This window comes from Penicillium coprophilum, assembly GCF_028826855.1.
Source record: "Penicillium coprophilum strain IBT 35676 chromosome Unknown utg000001l_segment0_segment0, whole genome shotgun sequence".
Taxonomy (NCBI): Eukaryota; Fungi; Ascomycota; class Eurotiomycetes; order Eurotiales; family Aspergillaceae; genus Penicillium; species Penicillium coprophilum.
This window is the reverse complement of record NW_026622720.1, coordinates 150,964-168,649: the sequence shown is the minus strand read 5'-3', so window position 1 is coordinate 168,649 and position 17,686 is coordinate 150,964. Positions and strand designations below refer to the sequence as shown.

At 47.2% G+C, this 17,686-nt stretch overlaps 7 protein-coding genes across 7 annotated transcripts; 2 read left to right on the top strand and 5 right to left on the bottom strand.

Moving 5' to 3' along the window:
* Nucleotides 1–641: 641 nt before the first annotated feature.
* Nucleotides 642–1,972, top strand: N7500_000063 (aromatic ring-hydroxylating oxygenase subunit alpha; the record flags this gene model as incomplete). The annotated part of the gene is made up of 3 exons (XM_056671209.1): nt 642–1,438; nt 1,501–1,726; nt 1,778–1,972. The coding sequence occupies 3 exons, from the start codon at nt 642–644 to the stop codon at nt 1,970–1,972; spliced, it is 1,218 nt and encodes a 405-aa protein (XP_056536782.1).
* A 174-nt stretch (nt 1,973–2,146) lies between these two features.
* N7500_000062 (uncharacterized protein) lies at nt 2,147–2,477 on the bottom strand (the record flags this gene model as incomplete). Its single annotated transcript, XM_056671208.1, has 2 exons — nt 2,147–2,400; nt 2,459–2,477. The coding sequence occupies 2 exons, from the start codon at nt 2,475–2,477 to the stop codon at nt 2,147–2,149; spliced, it is 273 nt and encodes a 90-aa protein (XP_056536781.1).
* Nucleotides 2,478–3,147: 670 nt separating this feature from the next.
* Nucleotides 3,148–4,671, bottom strand: N7500_000061 (uncharacterized protein; the record flags this gene model as incomplete). Its single annotated transcript, XM_056671207.1, has 1 exon — nt 3,148–4,671. One exon carries the CDS (start codon nt 4,669–4,671, stop codon nt 3,148–3,150), a length of 1,524 nt encoding a protein of 507 aa, XP_056536780.1.
* Nucleotides 4,672–7,351: 2,680 nt separating this feature from the next.
* On the bottom strand, nt 7,352–7,683 carry N7500_000060 (uncharacterized protein; the record flags this gene model as incomplete). Its single annotated transcript, XM_056671206.1, has 2 exons — nt 7,352–7,441; nt 7,507–7,683. 2 exons carry the CDS (start codon nt 7,681–7,683, stop codon nt 7,352–7,354), a joined length of 267 nt encoding a protein of 88 aa, XP_056536779.1.
* Nucleotides 7,684–9,665: 1,982 nt separating this feature from the next.
* N7500_000059 (Ribosomal protein L7Ae/L30e/S12e/Gadd45) lies at nt 9,666–10,103 on the bottom strand (the record flags this gene model as incomplete). The annotated part of the gene is made up of 2 exons (XM_056671205.1): nt 9,666–9,821; nt 9,879–10,103. The coding sequence occupies 2 exons, from the start codon at nt 10,101–10,103 to the stop codon at nt 9,666–9,668; spliced, it is 381 nt and encodes a 126-aa protein (XP_056536778.1).
* A 1,883-nt stretch (nt 10,104–11,986) lies between these two features.
* Nucleotides 11,987–12,825, bottom strand: N7500_000058 (putative protein kinase; the record flags this gene model as incomplete). The annotated part of the gene is made up of 2 exons (XM_056671204.1): nt 11,987–12,475; nt 12,526–12,825. 2 exons carry the CDS (start codon nt 12,823–12,825, stop codon nt 11,987–11,989), a joined length of 789 nt encoding a protein of 262 aa, XP_056536777.1.
* A 2,763-nt stretch (nt 12,826–15,588) lies between these two features.
* N7500_000057 (uncharacterized protein) lies at nt 15,589–16,486 on the top strand (the record flags this gene model as incomplete). Its single annotated transcript, XM_056671203.1, has 2 exons — nt 15,589–15,629; nt 15,697–16,486. 2 exons carry the CDS (start codon nt 15,589–15,591, stop codon nt 16,484–16,486), a joined length of 831 nt encoding a protein of 276 aa, XP_056536776.1.
* Nucleotides 16,487–17,686: the final 1,200 nt, after the last annotated feature.

Sequence of the window (17,686 nt, the reverse complement as noted above, 5' to 3'; positions counted from 1 at the left end):
TTTTTCAGTGGGCTTCCCGGTTTTTCTAATATAGAGGGGCCCTATAAGTATAGGCGACTAATCTTAGGACAATACCTTGAGCCTCAACCTTACGGCCATGGAAGAGGTTGGCTGTTAAGACATTGACGTACTCAACTTTCATTAGATCGACAACGGCAGTAGAGTATTCCTCATCCGGTTCTCGTCCGTCCGAACGGCTCCTGATAGTATGACTTACGATACCGGACCCTTTAATGTATACGCATACTTTTCTGGAGTAGCGGGAGCGAGCAATATATATACAGTTGTTTTCTTTTCCTTATTCACTCTGATCTTCACGGCTATATCTACCTGACGTATGACCTACAATTCTTTTATTAAGTCTCGATTACTGTAATACGCTGACATGTTTTTATCACCTGTCAGAACTGGACAGTGTCACTGAGTACCCACTACCATTCCCCTCTCCAAACCCCCATTTTTGATATTTTGGAGTCGACCTGGGTGAAAGTCCCTTTCAAATCAAAACTATACATTTATCTTATCATTCAGCATATGCAACCCCCCAATCCCCCATTCTCAATCTCTCACGCAAGAGTACGCTATATAGACACAACGGCCACAGGTCGTCGTATTCCTAACTTCCAACATATCCATTCAAAATGTGGCGGCTTTTTACCTCAGCAAGCACAGCAAAAGAAGACCCTCCACGCGGTCTACCAGCATCATGGTATCGCTCAGAAGCAATGTACCAACTGGAGAGACGGGCAATCTTCTCCAAGCGATGGATGCTGGTCACCCATTCCAGCCGTTTTAAGAAACCGGGAGACTATCTCTCTTTCACAATCGCCAATTTCTCCTTTTTCCTCATTCAAGACCGAGACGGCGATATAAACAGCTTCCATAACGTCTGTCGTCACCGCGCATACCCCGTTGTCCAATCCCCCTCCGGTACAACATCCATCCTAAGCTGCAAGTACCACGGATGGTCCTATGGTCTGAAGGGCAATCTCGCAAAAGCTCCCCGATTCGAGACTGTGCCTGATTTCGATAAAATGCAGCACTCGCTATTCCCAATCCATGTGCACATCGATAAAGCTGGTTTTGTGTGGGTCAATCTGCAGGCCGGTGAAACGGATGTCAAATGGGAAGATGATTACGAAAAAGTCGATGAGGAGCCCCGAATGCAAGACTTTGATTTTACTGCCGAGTTCAAGTTCGACCACTACTGGGAGATGGAATTAGATGCAAACTGGAAGGGTGTTATCGAGAATTATAATGAGTGCTACCATTGCGCTACTTCTCATCCGCTTATCAATGGCGTGTCGGATTTGCCAAGATATCGGGTTGAACCCAAGGCTCGGTATATGGAGCATCATATCTTTAATAAGAAGGATGCTGATAGCCAGTTTCGGCGGGCCATCACGTACTTTTATCCTACGACTTCTGTAACGGTGACGTGAGTATATTAAGCCCGTGCGGGAAGCTTGGGATCAGCTGGGCTAACGGGAATCGAATCAGTGATAAATTCTTCTATATCCAGCGCATGGTTCCTGTATCTGCTACTTCAAGCAAGATTGAAAACGAGGTCTACCGCCACCGGGATGCTACTGATGAGGAATTCGAGAATATCAACGCGTTTTATAGGCAGGTTCTTGACGAGGACAAGGAGCTTTGTGTTGGCACGCAGGAGAACCTTAATGCTGGGGTTTTCACCAATGGTGAACTACACCCTAGCAAAGAGAAGGTAGTGATCCAAGCATCAGTCTCCTTTCACAGTGGCTAACCTAGAGCTTAGGGGCCCATCCACTTCCAAAGTAGCGTCAGAGAAATGGTCATGGAACACCGGAAAAGGGAGGAAAAGCAAGGAGGACCGGAGATTTGGCCGGCTACCCCAAAGGCACAGTTGTCCAAGACTTTGTCCGAAGATCAAGCCTTCTGTTCGCAGTTGGAGACGTCTAGTTGTGTGGCAAAACCGGAACTGGCGTGGTAGTTTGTGCTGATTGACATATACATCTACAATTCGAAGCTTGAGATACAATCTTACGATTTTGACCATGTAGAAGAAATTCCCGAAAAACTGATTGAAAACAAAACAAAAGCACGACGGCCTGGATCATAAATTCGCTAACTAATCATACATGTAGCTCCCACAAGTAACAATAACCTATTGATTCAACCCAAGAGGGTTATCCGCGGTCTGCTGCTTTCCGCCAACACTGGAGATACCACTTTGTACGCCCTGGCCTACACCCTTCGTTGTATTCCCAAGGCCCTCTGTGGCGCCCGAGACGGTATTTCCCAGGCCAGATGTTGCGTCGCCCACGGTTGAGCCGAGACCGCCGACTGTGCCGCCTAGTGTGTTTGTGACGCCGCCGACTGTCTTGCCCAAGGTATCGCCTAGGCCGCCGAGGAGTCCAGCTAATGATCTTGAGTTAGTTTGATTTGGAGTTTGGGGATTCAAGCATAGGGAACGTACGGTTCTGTTCGTTGGACATAGTGATTATGTGGAAAGGTATGTGTGATTTTGTGTTGTATGGATTAATTATGTGTAAACAGGTGGGTATTCTCAAGTGTGTGATAGTGAAGATATTAAGCTAGAGTCGTTGGCGTCGAAGTCTTTATTTATGTCAACCCCACGCCCTCAAACCGGTTACATAGCCATGATATAATGGGTGCAACATCCACTAAGATCATATGCCTGTCAACCACGCGCCATGATCGAAGGTGTCCAATGACAGGTACAGAAATAAAGGCGATCCCTTTTTTAGCAGCCACCATCGGGCTTGGTATCTTCGATGTATCCATCTGACGTATGGCTGTACCCCATATTCCCGTGGATGATGAGGCCCTGATTGGTTGATATTCTCCGGTTGCCTGTGGATAGTAGCATGGGAATTTCCCAAAAGTCTCTTAGATTAAAAACGACCGTAGCCAATGGGCATGGTGGTTGTGAGGGTTCTGGTTCCAAGTTTGGAGTCCAGGGGTATGATGTCATTTACTCTCCAATTCGATTGGACCTGGATATTTTATATTAACTCTGGAGGAGATGATCTCATCTTCAACTGTCTGCAGGGATTGATTGGTATGAATGTTATTGAAATCGGAAACCCCCAAGGTCCTTGTCCGGAATATTATAGGTGTAAAGGACAAATTGCATTAGAATATCTACAGACTCGACTTTCCGCGAGACTCATATGGCATAAACAGCACAAGAATGCCCGCCGCGATAAACAACGCCCCGCTAACGTAAACAGGAGCAGCGGTGGTGAGATCGGCGAACATGGCAATGATAGGAGCCATGATACCAAAGATGCGATTCGCAGACGCGGTGAGTGCGTTCCCTGTACCACGGTCCTTGGTGAGGAATATCTCAGGCGTGTATGCGTATAACACGGCATACATGAGACTGCTCATGAAATTAAAGGCGCAGTTCCAACCTAACAGAGCATTTGATGTGGTGGCAGTTGTTGACGCGAGGAGGAAGGCTCCAGTTATAGCCGTCGAAGTGCTGAGAGCGCCTTTCCGGCCAAAGCTTGGTAATTCGACTAGCACTCCACCGATCAGACAGCCCGGGATGCCCATCACGGCAATAATTAACGAGTTCCTATACGTGATGTAGGTCGACCCATCGCCGAATTCGGCGCCTCGGGACTGTTGGATGTATGGAAGGAACGCATTGTACAGTGGAAAACCCAGACCGATGAATGCCCAGACAAGGATAATCAAGGTCGTGGCCCATGCTTGCTTGGGGGTATTGAACAGGGCGCGGATGTGATCAAACCGCACGGTTTCTAGGCGTTGGCGGACAATATTTGCCGCGCTGAAATGCTGTATCTCGCCCTGGTCCAAGGCATCGAGCTCGAGGCTTGTTAAATCAGACGGTTTTCCATTCCTTCTACCAACTTCATGGACCACTTGCACGGCCTGCTCGTTCCTCCCTTTTCCCATGAGGTACTTGGGCGACTCGAAGATCGTAAAAAACACGAACCGACCGACGAACATCAGCATTGCGATGCCACCCATTGTGATCATGAACCATCGCCATCCCATGTTGTCAGCTTTCGTGCAGCCGTCTGCTGAACCACAAGTCTTATACCCAAGTAGCGGCCAACCGATCAAAGTGGCGAGCAGCTGCGCTAAAGCCCAGTAAATTGACAAGATAGTCAACAGGTACTGATGTGTTCCAGGCAAAAACTCAAGGAAGATGGCCGAGTCAACCGGCAGATTCCCTCCGACGCCGACAGACCACAAGGCGGCAAATGTACATATGGCCGCAAAATTGGGCGACCCCGCCGCAACTAGGCCAAACACCGCTGTAATTCCGATCGTCAAGTTGAACGCCCATCTGCGACCGAACACATCGCATCCGAATCCCCAGAATACAGCACCCACCAGCAGCCCGATATTTTGCGCAAGTGTCAACATCGGGGCTTTCGAAGGATGAAACTCGTTCGACACTGCGGGGAGAATCAGGGAGGTGACAATTGGCCATAGGTTATCGCTCGCCCAACCGAATCCGATCACCACAAACAGCTGCCATTGGTATCGGCCCATTCCGATCGTCTGAATCGCATGGTTGAGAACCTCCGCTTTGGCTTTGTAGTTCGCGTCGGGGCCCTCATCTCGGAGGACAGCAGGGTCCTCGACCGCCGTTGGCTGAAAGCCAGGCGATTTGGGCGCTTCTGACATATCGTGTTGAGAACAGGGACAGGGTAGGAACTTGGCAAAGGGGGAGAACAGCTTATAGCTTCAGAGTCCGTATTCTCGATCTAACCCCAATCAGGTGGGAAACTCCAAGTATCTAATCATATCGCCTGGGGAGCTCCAGATCAAGTTTCTTCGAAGCAGATCTTTCTTTTCCCTTGACTTCGATTGGATGTTTTGATGGCGTGATCGATGGCTGGTTTTGTGTCAGATTCAGGGTTTTTCATCGCGCATTGCCCCAAAGCAGCAAGGGGCAATCCTTCCATTCCTGGCATGCAGGGATCTTGGGTGTCACGTGGCTTTGAAGCATTATTTTAAATAGTCAAGCAGCAAGTATAGAATCATCTGACAGGACTCAGGCAATTTTAAGCCTATATACTGCTCATCATGCCCCGTTTGTATATGGGCTCCAAGCACCATATGGCGAAGCATCAAGATAAGCATTATATATGCAAGATAAAGCCCACCGTGATTCAGCGAGATATAAGATGTATCTGGATAAAACGAAGTGGAAATAGTAGGGACCAAGCAACGCAGCAAGATCTGGGTTCATAGTAGCATAAGAGCACTCTGACAGTGCCGCAGTAACTGTGACCGTGATGTGCAAGGTATAATCATCTCCATCCTTCAGATAAGCACCTGATCAATTTAGACACTCGTGTGTCGCCGGATTCTGCCGTTGGAGAGGATCGTGTCGCTTGTGCTCTAGCCTCGTGGAGAACGCTTCTGGTCTTTCAAGAGGCGAGTCCGCCAAATGAAGCAGCCTATCTCTCATGCAATCCCGCTGTACGGAGCGTTCTTGTGAGGCCATGGACCAGACCGACGTTTGGCGGTCATACAATGACATGGAACAACTGATGGGGAGATATGACAAACTGCTCCAAGTTTCCAGGGGTAAAGCATGAGCTGCCAAGCTTGCACTTCGGTGGATTGATCGGGGCGGCAACGTACGCGCGAAAGGATGAGTGCCCGTAGCCGTTCGTTATTCGTGCTCAACCCTCGAATTCTCATTTTGTTCAGTTAACTCGTTATGCAGGCTTTAAACACGCTCTGTGTATGTCCATAACGAACATGATTAGCATTTTTCTCGCAATGTGATTGTCAATCATGTTGCGATATCACGCCATTGATTGTCTGTGTCGCGCTATCGACGCCAACATGTCCCCCACAAAGCTTGGCAATCTTATTTTATTCTCCGTTTTCCTTTCTTAGCAGTGGAAATTGCGGGCTGTTGAATCTGGCCGGCCTGTCAGGTCTGTTGTCAACTATTGAGTGCTTCAAGTGTCGAATTGACCCTCCCCGCTGTTCTCCGATGATAGTGTCATGGGAAATCAGATGACTTGGTCAATTGTTCGCAGTGTGAACTTGGGCTGTTAACAACAGGATCTGAAAGGGTAGAGCATACTCTCCAAAATTGGATAGCTCAGGTCAGCGGAGCTCAGTGTCCAGAGGTCATCGGTCTGGTGCGGTCTCTAAGGGTTACTAGGCCCTAGTCTACATGCCGCTGCAGTGACAATCGGGGGTTCAGATTGTCCCGAGGTCCCTACGATCGTTTAGCCTAGCGGCAAAATGCTCTTATGTAATCCATCAGGAGCGCCGGCGGCCTGATTTCTACGTGGTCACCCCAGCTTTGGACCAGGTTCAGCTCCTGTGCGGAGTATTAAGTGAGATTTTCGATTCCTTCGTTCCTATATCGGCCCAGATCTTTTCAGACCCGTGGGTTCCCCACATTGTGTTGGCGATTCCACAATAGAAGGGTACGATGCAAATTAAAGCTGCCTTTACATCCGGAGCGTGATCTTGGGGCTGCAAGAATGACCAATACGAGGAGTGCTGAAACAATACCTATTCTACGCTAATTATGGACATCGACTGGAATTTCCCGAGTAATGCGACTCAATCAATCGTCCCAATGAAGGAAAATCATACGTGGTTCCACCTTGGGGGAAAACTGAAGAATGATCTATCCCGACACATAGACCCCCATGGAGACCTAAAGAATAAAACCTTAAGCAGTCCATATGAACTCCATATATTTCGCGTGAGTCAAGCACTCCGAGTGGAAATTGATGTCTCCAATTCTCCAAAAAATCTGGAATTGTCGGCATACGGAGCTTGCAGCTACAACATGACTAGTAGTATGTTAAATTATGCTCAACCAGCAATAGAATAGCCAAGCTGTACGGAATACATAGTCTCAGTCTATCCCTCGTACCCGTTCACCCTACCGGTATATTCCGTACATGTCAGTGCACCACATGCCTATAAGCTAACTTGCCTCGTATTAAGGCCTGTGAAATCAAAGAACTAGTATTCGACAAAGGCAAATTCATCCCAATTTGCATGGTAATGGTCTTTTCCCAAATGCTTAACGAGGAACCTAGTCTAAATGACAGTTTTTTAAACTTTACTGAATCAAAATCAGAGGTCCAACATAAGACGATCGTAACATTGAGAAGATGCTGTAACACATCTACCCATTCATGACCTGATAAGTAACACATTGGTTTGAAATTCGAGCATAGATGAACTGAATCCCAGAACGCCAGCCAGCAAATTGTGGAATGTTGAATCCTTTCAAATTGCCTCCAGTAGTTCCGGCAGGAGATGGGCTAAAATACCACTCCAATCCCATTCAGCTTACGGCTCACCCGCTGTTATCAATCTAGCACTTGGCTCCGCCCTCGGTACCGCCGTGGCACGAGTTCCTGCCACAGTCCTGAACCTCTGTCCACTTTCCACCTTTGCATTCAACCTTTTTCATAGAACATCATATTAGCAAACCTGATTCGTATTTCAAATCTGGATACATCAACATACAATGCCAGTTCTGTCGCAACCACAGAAGTGTCTGTCTCCGTTGGATGACTTGCAAGGGCTGTTTGTGCGTCTTTGGGCGGGATCGTAGCCACTTCCGCAGGTGTCGCGGGTGTCTAGGACTGAAGCACTGACGGCGGTGGCAGCCATGAGACTGAAGAGGATAGCTGTGAACTTCATTGTGAAAGTGGTATTGGATGTTGTTGTTTGAATGAACTTATTGATTGTTCAGGAAGGCTTGATGTCCTAAGTTTCTGAGGATAGTTCGATGTATTTATAATTTTTCAGACAAAAGGCCAAGGCTCCTTGAGCTATTTCCTCAACACCGGTTCTACATTGTCGATTCTTGGAATAAAGCTCCTAGAAGGAACCAACATGTGCTGGCATGATTAATTGGTTCTTTGATTGAGGTTGTATTGCATGAATCTGACCACACGACACTGCTCTCGAGCCGAGGAAGAAATAGGTCAGAAAATACATATGCGTTTACTCGAATAGTAGAATCTCTACGTTGATCAACCTTGGCCTTTAGGAACACGGACGTTCATTCGTGGTGATTATCCCTGAAACCTTGGAGCTATGCATATAAGCATGCGCGGGTTATTGCCCATTGGGGCGGAAATGGGTCGTGAATGGGACATGTAAGTTTCTGCCAGCAAATTATATCTGAAGATTTCAAAGTTAAAGATCTGAAGATCGTTTCTTGATACAGCGGAAATGAAACTCCGACATTTTGGGGCTCTTCAATCGTATACTATTTGGATACTGGTCACTTATTTCCAGATCTTTCATGATAGGAAACCAATTTTGCCATTAACGTTATCATTGATTACGCAGGATTAATGGGATACCCCGGAAACTAGGAGCTAGGGTTGCCTTACTCTGTCCAATATAAGGACTTGGCAAACAATACAACGTTGTCAGCCAAAACGGGTCTCATGTCGGATATTGACCAATTGAGGTAACTTGCTCAGCTTCCAAGGTTCCAAGTTATCCTATGAACACGTGCGTGATGCGGATATGCATTAGGAGATCATAACAGGTATTTTCGTATTCATGTTGATTTCTCAAGTTGTACACCTGGATTTGAATTAATTGAATGTTACATTCCTAGATGGTTGTCACTGGCCAGGTAATAGCCCGCCAGAGCTATGGTATCACGTAGTCTAGACTCGATAGTCTGTAAATATATAATAATACACAAATCAATTTCTCTACTTTCATCTGAATCATTCAGTTGGCCTGTGTATCGGAGTTCTTCAACACCTAGAGCTCGTTCGACCACGTAAAACCCCGAGGTTGCATTTTGGCTTTGTGGCGCGGGAGATCCGCAAGCCTCCGTCTTTGCCAGAAGACCCTTTCGGATGTCTTGACTCTTGTACCTTTTGACTCCAGGTCATAGCCACTTATACTCCGTGGTGTTTCTCATTATAAATGAAAATCGAATTGGGTATGCGAAACTATAGATTGTCTTACACGCAAGGTAATGTTAGGATGTGAATGGTTCATCTACACCTGCAGGGGCTGGGAGTCTCTTGGCAGGACTATGTGCCCCGCCTCATGCATAGCTGATGGCTTCAAAAGGGTTAGAGGCGGAAGTAAGCGATGAGGATTGGGCACGGAGGAAGTAGAATGTACCCCTTGGTCATCTCCATGTTGTATACCAAATCGGGATGATCTAATCGAAGATACATACGGGGAGACCCCGGGATCGACGACCGCCGGGCTGCATGTAAAAAAACAACGTTCCTATAAGCGGCAATAGGGGCCCGAGACGCCCGGGGCTGAGAATTGACTGGTTCCCATTGAAAATTCAGGTCCAGCCCACTGGTACGAGGAAAGCGACTCAACGCAAACATCATGCTAACTGCCCAGTCCGAGGCTTACTCGTGGGAGTCACATGATCTGCAAAAGACACAGGACTACATTCTACAATAGTCTCACAATCTTCACTACGATCTCCGTTCAAAGGTCAAAGTGTCTGAATTGTCCCGGCTATATACGCAAAACCTAGCCTCGAAAGTTGAAGCAAGCTGGTTGCGCAGGTCGACAACAGGAAGTCTTCATATCACAGAAGAAATCTGATGCGAGATATAACAGCTATTTCCAAAACCATTTGCTCGGAGTCCAACCCTCCTCCCGATCATGTCTAAGATGGTACCTTAGATCATGAGACGCTCGACCTGGTTCTTGATAGCCTGGATCTGAGCGGTCAGCTCACTGGCCTCGTTGGTGGTGATGGAGGCAGCGATGACGGGGCGGGAAACACCGGTGGCACGACCGAGAGCCATCTTGCTGGGAACGTAAACGTAGGGAACCTGATTCGGATGATTAGTTTGGATTCTCGAAGTAGGGATCTAGGATATTTGACTCACGTTCTTGTCCTCAGCCAAAAGAGGCAAGTGAAGGACAATAGCGAGGGGGCTGGTATCAGCGGCCATGATGACAAGCTCGGAGGTACCACGGTTAAGGGACTTGGTGCACTCGTTGGCGCCCTTCTTCAGCTGACGGTAGTGAGCGGCCTGCTGGACAAGGTCGAGGAGGCTCTGGGCAAGGGCCTCATCGGCGATGGGCCAAGCGGCGCTGGTATCTTCGGCCATTGTTGTGTAGTAGTTGGGAATTCAAACACCAGATCTTAAGAAATGGCTCACTCGGTGGATCACGGCCGTGTAATTGCAACGGAAAATAAGTGAGATGGAGATGGAAGTTAAGTTCAAGATGGTCGGCGGAAATTTTTTGAGAGCGGACCGTCCAGACACACCGCCTGCCAGACTTGCAAGTATTTTTGCAGGTAGATCTCCACCGCCCATATCTCATTGGTCATTTTTCACAGGGCCGCCACTGATGGATGTCGTTCTATCAGGCTTCTTCGGTCTCTTAGTAACGGAACGACTAACTAATCACCTTACCGTCCATTATGGTACATTCCTGCCTTTCTCCTCTCTTTCATGGTTCATACAAATTCATAAATTTCATTATGTGCTTTTACAATCCTATGAAGCAACGCTGTGCGAGCTTACAATCGGATATCTGACGCCTGGAGGCCTTCCAAGCTCGAACACGGATTCTACCTGCCGAAGGTTGGCCGAAGATCTTACGCGATGTTGGCTGAGCGAGCGCATAATAAAGAATGCGAAGGATGGAGCTGTTCAAGAATCACGGTTAGCAGAGGTACTTCGAAGGAGATTAAGGTAGTAACATAGATGGCGCTAACAAAGTGATCGGGCCCGAGAATCAAGGGCGTCAACAGACAAGTTATTAAATGACAACACGGAGTATACCATCACATACGACCATAGGGTGTGGAAAACAGGGCTTCCCGTCCGCTCAGCCGTACTTAAGCCACACGCCGGTGAGTTAGTAGTTGGGTGGGTGACCACCAGCGAATCCTCACTGTTGTATGTTTTTGCATTTGTATTTTTTTGATTCATTGGGAGATCCCTCTTGTCGCTCTGCTCTCCAGTCCATTCAGCCTGTTCACCTGAATGCCCTGAACATCACTATACTACACCTGAGTATCCTGCACGCCCCTGAACTACTGACTGACGGGTTCTTCCTAGGCCTCCGCAAAGCCCATAAATGGAACGGGACCCCCGGCCCAAAGCCCAACCCATTAGTGGGTTGGGTTGGGCTTTGGACTTTGTAGGCTTTGCAGAGGCCTAGGCATGGTTAAGTGGCCTCGACTCGGTCTGCCTCCAAGTTAGGCGTCCACTTCTGATCATCGGAAGGCGACTTTCCTCCTAGGGAGAAGGATAAATTTCCTCAGTGGGCGTTGGTACATTGTATTAGTTCCGTCCGATGCGCCGTCCATTGTTGAAATCGAAATAGGAAGTGCTCCACGGTCTCTCTCGCTTGTCCACACGCACACTGGTCTATGTCTGCTAAGTTGATTCGATAGAGATATCCATTGAGTCTTGCCATGCCGGTTCAGAGTTAAGTCAGCACGCTCGCTTAATTCCAAGATAATCGGTCATGCAGCTGCTGGGTGTCTTGCCCGACACTCAGCTAGGCGGAAAATTAGTGCTGATAACCTTACGGCGACAGTGGATTAGGAAATGCACGTATCTCAGGCGAGGTTGTGGACCCGAAGCCAATCATATTTAATAAAAATAAACACCGTCCTTTTACTGATGGAGATGGTGTTCAACTAGGAAGCTGCCTGCTATGGAGGGTTTTGGACTTTAATGCATTGGTTTAATTGATTTACTCACACTGTTCCTCTGTTGCTCGCGCGAATGTTCAACGGGTGTAATACCCCTTTGGGGGTACCTTGGGGATTCGATTCATTCGATTCAATTGGATGTCTTCGATCACATTTAAGGCATAATGGTATTACTCTCCGGTCAGAAACAGACCAACTGGCTCTATTAGATGTCATTTAAAAAGACAGCTACATCAACGCTTCAACCGATCATTTGATGGAACCGCCGAACTGGGGTCAACCACGATTTTGAGTGATTCCGCTAGCAAACGCTCGCAGAAATCAGGCGCTTGTCTGTTTTGGTTGAAGAAAAGGATGCCCCGCCAGTTCGCCTGCTGTTCTTCTCGCATCTGGATGCCAGACAAGCATTCCCTTGGCGAGATCCAGAAAAGCTTCCCTCTCCTCTCCCTCAAGGAAGGAAACTGTGTCGTGTAGTTTCCGGTCAGGGATCAGGTCTTCGTAAAGAAAGCGACCTAAGATGTTTCGTGAGTCTGAGAATAATTCGTTGAAGATAGGAAATCTAGTGATACCATTATTGTCAAAGAATGGCCCGCAGAAGTACTCCTCCGCAGTCTCGCATACTCTGTCGTCTTCTCGTCTGACAGGTTCCGGCCACGAGTACTCTCGCATATATTGATACCTTTGTATGACCTCTGGAGGTGGTGGACCGAGTAAATCTATCATTTCGGCGAGGTGTAGTTTAGCATCGTAGCGACCTTTTTGATCATAAATATGCCGAAATAGCTCTTTTCCTTCGATCAAATCCCACAACTGGTCCGGCATTAGTGGATATAACAACTTTAAAGAAAAGCGGGACGTACTAGAACACCAAGATTCCAAATATCCGCAGGCATTTGCCATCCATTGCCCAATATCACCTCTGGCGCCCGATAGTGGTCTGGCTGAATAGGCCAGATACCCCAGTCATCGTCTTCCTCCAGTCTGGTTGCTAAGCCAAAGTCGACAAGCTGTGGTATACTTCTTAGGCTTTTAAGTGGCCCAAAGTCATTACGGGACTGATACACTGATCGTCCCGTCGAATCAATCTTGAAGGCCATCGGTTTTTCGAGCTCAGATTCCATGAAATCAGCAAGCACGGTAGGATCCTCGAATGAAACCATGATGTTTTCAAGCTTTAGATCTAGGCCGTTTAGGCTTAGTATCACCAACCGAACGTAAGGTCGAGGATGGACTTACCTGTATGAACTACCCTGCATTCTTTATGAAGATAATCAAGCCCCGTAAGAAGAGCACAAATATATGTTTTAATAAGGGGTAGTGGTATCTTTCTATCGTCAAAGCGCCGCTGATATATAGACAATGGCTCTCTCATAGGCGGATACACAAGACACGAATAAGAACCTTCTAGACCTTTAACTTGAAAAGAGTCTAATGATGTTCGGATAACTGAGCGGCCGCGGTGTGATAGGTCTACGGTGGAAATATGCTCTTCAACCCCGCGCTCATAACCAGCGGAACTCGCATTGTTATTAGCGATTTTTAGTGTCACGACGCTCTCTGGCTTTTCGATATCCCTATATATTTGTTAGAGACAGAGAGATCTTCGGATTAAACAGAAATTATTAAAGGCTACCCTTGCAAATCACGCGCGAGCCATACTGTTGAAGACACACCCCATCCAACCTTAACTAGGGTTTGGTAACGATTGGCGAGTACCTCTCCAGGCTTCGCTGGGTAGAAGTACTTAGAGTCGTACACTGGTGAGATCTCTTCATCAACGAGTATACCGGGCGGTAAAGGTGGCCCCGAAGATGAAATGGGAAACGATTTCTTGCGAAGTAAGGCGGACAAAGGAGGAATAGACGGCCTTATAGTGTTCATTCCAGAGTTACTCCCCGTAAGCTGACAGAGAATGTGATGTCAATAGTTGTCGAAGAAGGAGATCAAGGAGCCCAAGCATAGCTGGTAAACTTGATCACGTGGAGCGGTACTCCCGGGTGACTACTCCTGATACAGACTAGTGCGAAACAAGCTGCCAGCCAATGAGATCATCAGATGCCTCTGATCAAGTCAGCGAGGTAGATAACGGTCACGATTATGCTGCGTTGAGAAGGCAAGGCCTTTGTGAGAAATGGATGACAATATCACAAAAAGCCAGTCGGAATACCTGTCTCATCCTCGTACTACTTTGACGCCGAACAATAATAGCATGTCGGAATGGCTCCGGTAAGGCTTCACATATTGGCGACACTTAAGGTATATCCTGCTTCTTTGTAGCCAACAGCGCGTAGGTAGCCAATGATTCCTTGTAATGCTACTGGTGGATACCGGTGATCAGTCAGGCACTGACCCAACTTTGTTGCCGTAGTGCAAACTCATCTAGCACCAAGGAGTAAGCGCCCGCTTGCAACGGAAGCTGTTTCGGCCTCTATCTGAGCCTCGACTATAGCCATGTAGAGTGCGAATTACATTCTATCGTTTTCGAGTTTTACCGGACTCCTGAAACCTGAAAACTAAACCTGAAAATTATGGAGATGGATGTGAGGGGAAGACGGCAATGCAACCGATATAGTAGGTCAAAGGGGTATTAGTAGATACGCAAGAACAGCCGTAATCAGAAGCACCTATCCCTTAGTCCTCAATACGTTGTGGGAGCGCGATACGCCCTATGCAGTTTCATGGCTTCTCTACCAATGGATTTGGAAGTGCCCTGTGTAATCCACGACGGAAGACAGCCGGGATGAATTACGCACTAGTTGATTCCGCTCCTGATGAAGGTATACAAGATAGGTGTATAACTACAAACCATCCCCGGCCTGAACGTGCTTGAAGCCGTATCAATATCAAACGGCAAATAGGCATAGAGCCTTCTCATAATTTAATCCGCGTGGTCATCCATGGCTGGGCCCCAGAGTGTGCATGTTAGCGACCCCGCCATCAACTATTCCCATGAAGCTGTGTTTTCCAACATTCTATACACGAGGGTCTCTAATGATAAACGGCTGTGCGACTGTAGCAGTAACAACTGGCGATTTCGTAGTATTTGTCGATCCGTCATGGGAGTAAGTTGCTTCGTACGTGGTAGCGGTTAACTGCTTGATCCTTTTCAAATCGAGACAGTCAACCAACATAAGATGCCAAAGGTCGGCTATGCCGATGAAGCTTTTGTGCTGTAGATCCATTGCGATCTCACCGCTCGACGGATCTCGACTGATGTACGCCATATTCCAGCCTATATGGCTCTGATTCGTCGTCATGTACAGATCAGCGGTATCATCAATGCAAGCCAATACAAAAGAATCAAGGGAAAAGGATACAAGCTGACTAAAAATTTCGATCCAGAAAAAAGAGGCGCAAGTGGAGTGTGTAGGTTGAAATTAGGAAGCATGGAAGAGCCATGAAATGTCGTGGAAATGAAATTGTCTTCATATTATGGGTGGCGTACCCTCTGTGGGGAGTGTCTGTAGTTTTCGTAAAAAACGTAAGAGCCGGTTAGAGGCCAAGTTTTACTTAGTTGCCCGTATGGCACTCGTTTTATGCTATACAGTTTTTCGGGATGATTCTGGCGAGTTCACCTCAGTCAATTTTTGCGTAAGTTCTTGCCTGGACATCTATTGGTTGAACCCGAAATTGATCTTAGTAAGTGATTACAGATGTAGTAAACAGAAGGATTGACGCAGTATTCTTGCAATTAAAGGACAAAATACCAAGGATTTCTGAACTAAATGAAAGCACCTTTTGCTTTTTTTGGCACGTTTCTTAGGCAACGGCGAGCATACCCCTCATCTCTATCTTCGTATTAAAGCATCAAGCCGAGATCAAGGGATGAAACAGTACTCCGTATAGGTTGCGCAATTAACCCAATACAAACATCCCTCTCTTAATCCCGCAATCAAATTGTTAAACGCTACCTTACGACAATCATGGCCCGTACCGCAATTGTTACAGGTGCCGCGCGTGGAATGTATGTTCCTCCTACTCCCCTTCATGCACAGAGTATGCCCGTCCACATCTGACCAGATTCGAAAAAGTGGTCGATCTATAGCACTCCGGTTAGCTCGGGAGGGTTATTCTGTTGGCGTCAACGATGTTCACCGGGCCACTTCCGAGATCAATGCACTAGTTAACGAAATAAACAATATGGCGCGAAGCAGCGACACGTCGGCAAAAGCTCCCCGTGCACTAGCCATTCCTGCCGATGTGTCTTCAACCAATGCTGTCGCATCAATGGTATCAAAGACTGTCGCTGAATTAGGGCCGTTGACCCTTATGATCGCAAATGCAGGGATTGCTCCTGTCAGCCCCGTGCTGCACACAACAAAGGAAGATATCGATAGGATCTTTTCTGTCAATTTTGGCGGAGTGTTCAACTGCTATTCCGAGGCTGCTCGACAAATGATTGCCCAGGGTGATCCTGAGACTGCGGCCGGAGTCAAGAGGTACAAGATTGTCGGGGCTGCCTCCATAGCAGCATTTCGAGCTTTTCCTGGGTGTGGCATATACTCTGCGAGTAAGTTTGCAGTACGAGGACTTACACAAGCAATGGCCGCCGAGATGGCCCCCCATAGCATTACCGTCAATGCCTACGCCCCCGGTATTGTTGGTACACCCATGTGGAGTGAGATCGACGAAGCCCTGGGTAGGATTGAGGGGCGTGGCAAAGGAGAGAGCCTAGAACTTTACAGCAAAAGCATTGCCTTGGGACGGACAAGTGTTCCAGAGGATGTTGCCGGTCTGGTTGGCGGGTTTCTTGCTAGCCAAGATTCAGATTATGTGACCGGCCAAACGATCGTGGTGGATGGAGGTATTGTATTTACTTGAAACAAGATGTCCAGTTTTCGTGATCATGACTCCGCTACTTCACTCGCACCTCAAGGTCATTCTCTGGCGCTTATCCTTTTTGTTCTTCAGTCTAGCATATAATTAACTGAAGTAAAGTTTTTCAGTGCGATATTTGCTTTCACAAAGCTATAAGCTGCGTGTAATACATTTGTCTACTTATAAGTCCATCCATTAGCGTTGGATCGTCTCCGGTCTCAACATGAGCTCATTGACTCGTTCAATCCTCAGAAGTTGTAAATGGATGAAAATCTCTTTCCACTACAGATATATATTTGTCACAACCAGGGACTACATCTTTGCGATAGGGAGGGGCTAAAAGTGGAAATATGCAGACTCGTACAAACAGCTAAATTGGACGGAGGACAAGTTCATCAAGGAAGCGAGTACACTTTACTACAATTTAACTCTGAGTCCATACCTGATGGTATGTTCCTAACGAAACCCCATTTGAAGACCTATCAATACTGTTGAGATCCTAGGGTCGAATGACCGTGCTTTATAAAACACTATAAGATAGATCGGTCGATGGACACTGATTAGGTTTTTCATAATGATTCTTCTTCATTTTCATTTCAGGTAGTTGGGGCTAATATTATCATGCCAATGCAGCCTTGTGACGCTTTTCCGGTAGTCCCTTCGGTGGCCTCAGAGCTGCTATTTACACATATATGTCTTTGAGATATCTCCCTCTATCTTCTCGATTTTCGAGGGAGGCAGTGGAAGAAGGCGGGAACAGGAGCACACTTTGGGCAAGAGACTTTTCTATGTGCAAAGGTTGAAACACCATCTTATTATTCCTCTCATCTATGAATCTCAACGCAAATTGTGTGTACTCTATAAATCTTTCAGCTCCTATTCCAAGCACATACGACCATAGGGTGTGGAAAACAGGGCTTCCCGTCCGCTCAGCCGTACTTAAGCCACACGCCGGTGAGTTAGTAGTTGGGTGGGTGACCACCAGCGAATCCTCGCTGTTGTATGTTTTTGTCTCTCTATTCTTTTTTTTTGATATCATTTCTGTCTCCCAGGCACCCAAAAACTGACGGGTTGGCTATGCGGTAACTGACTTTTCCTAGGAATGGAAACACGTATGTAGATCCCTATCTCAGGGCTCTGCAATTGGTTGTTTGATGCCTGTCTGAGACTGTATTCCGTAACATTCAGGACCTAGTCAGATGT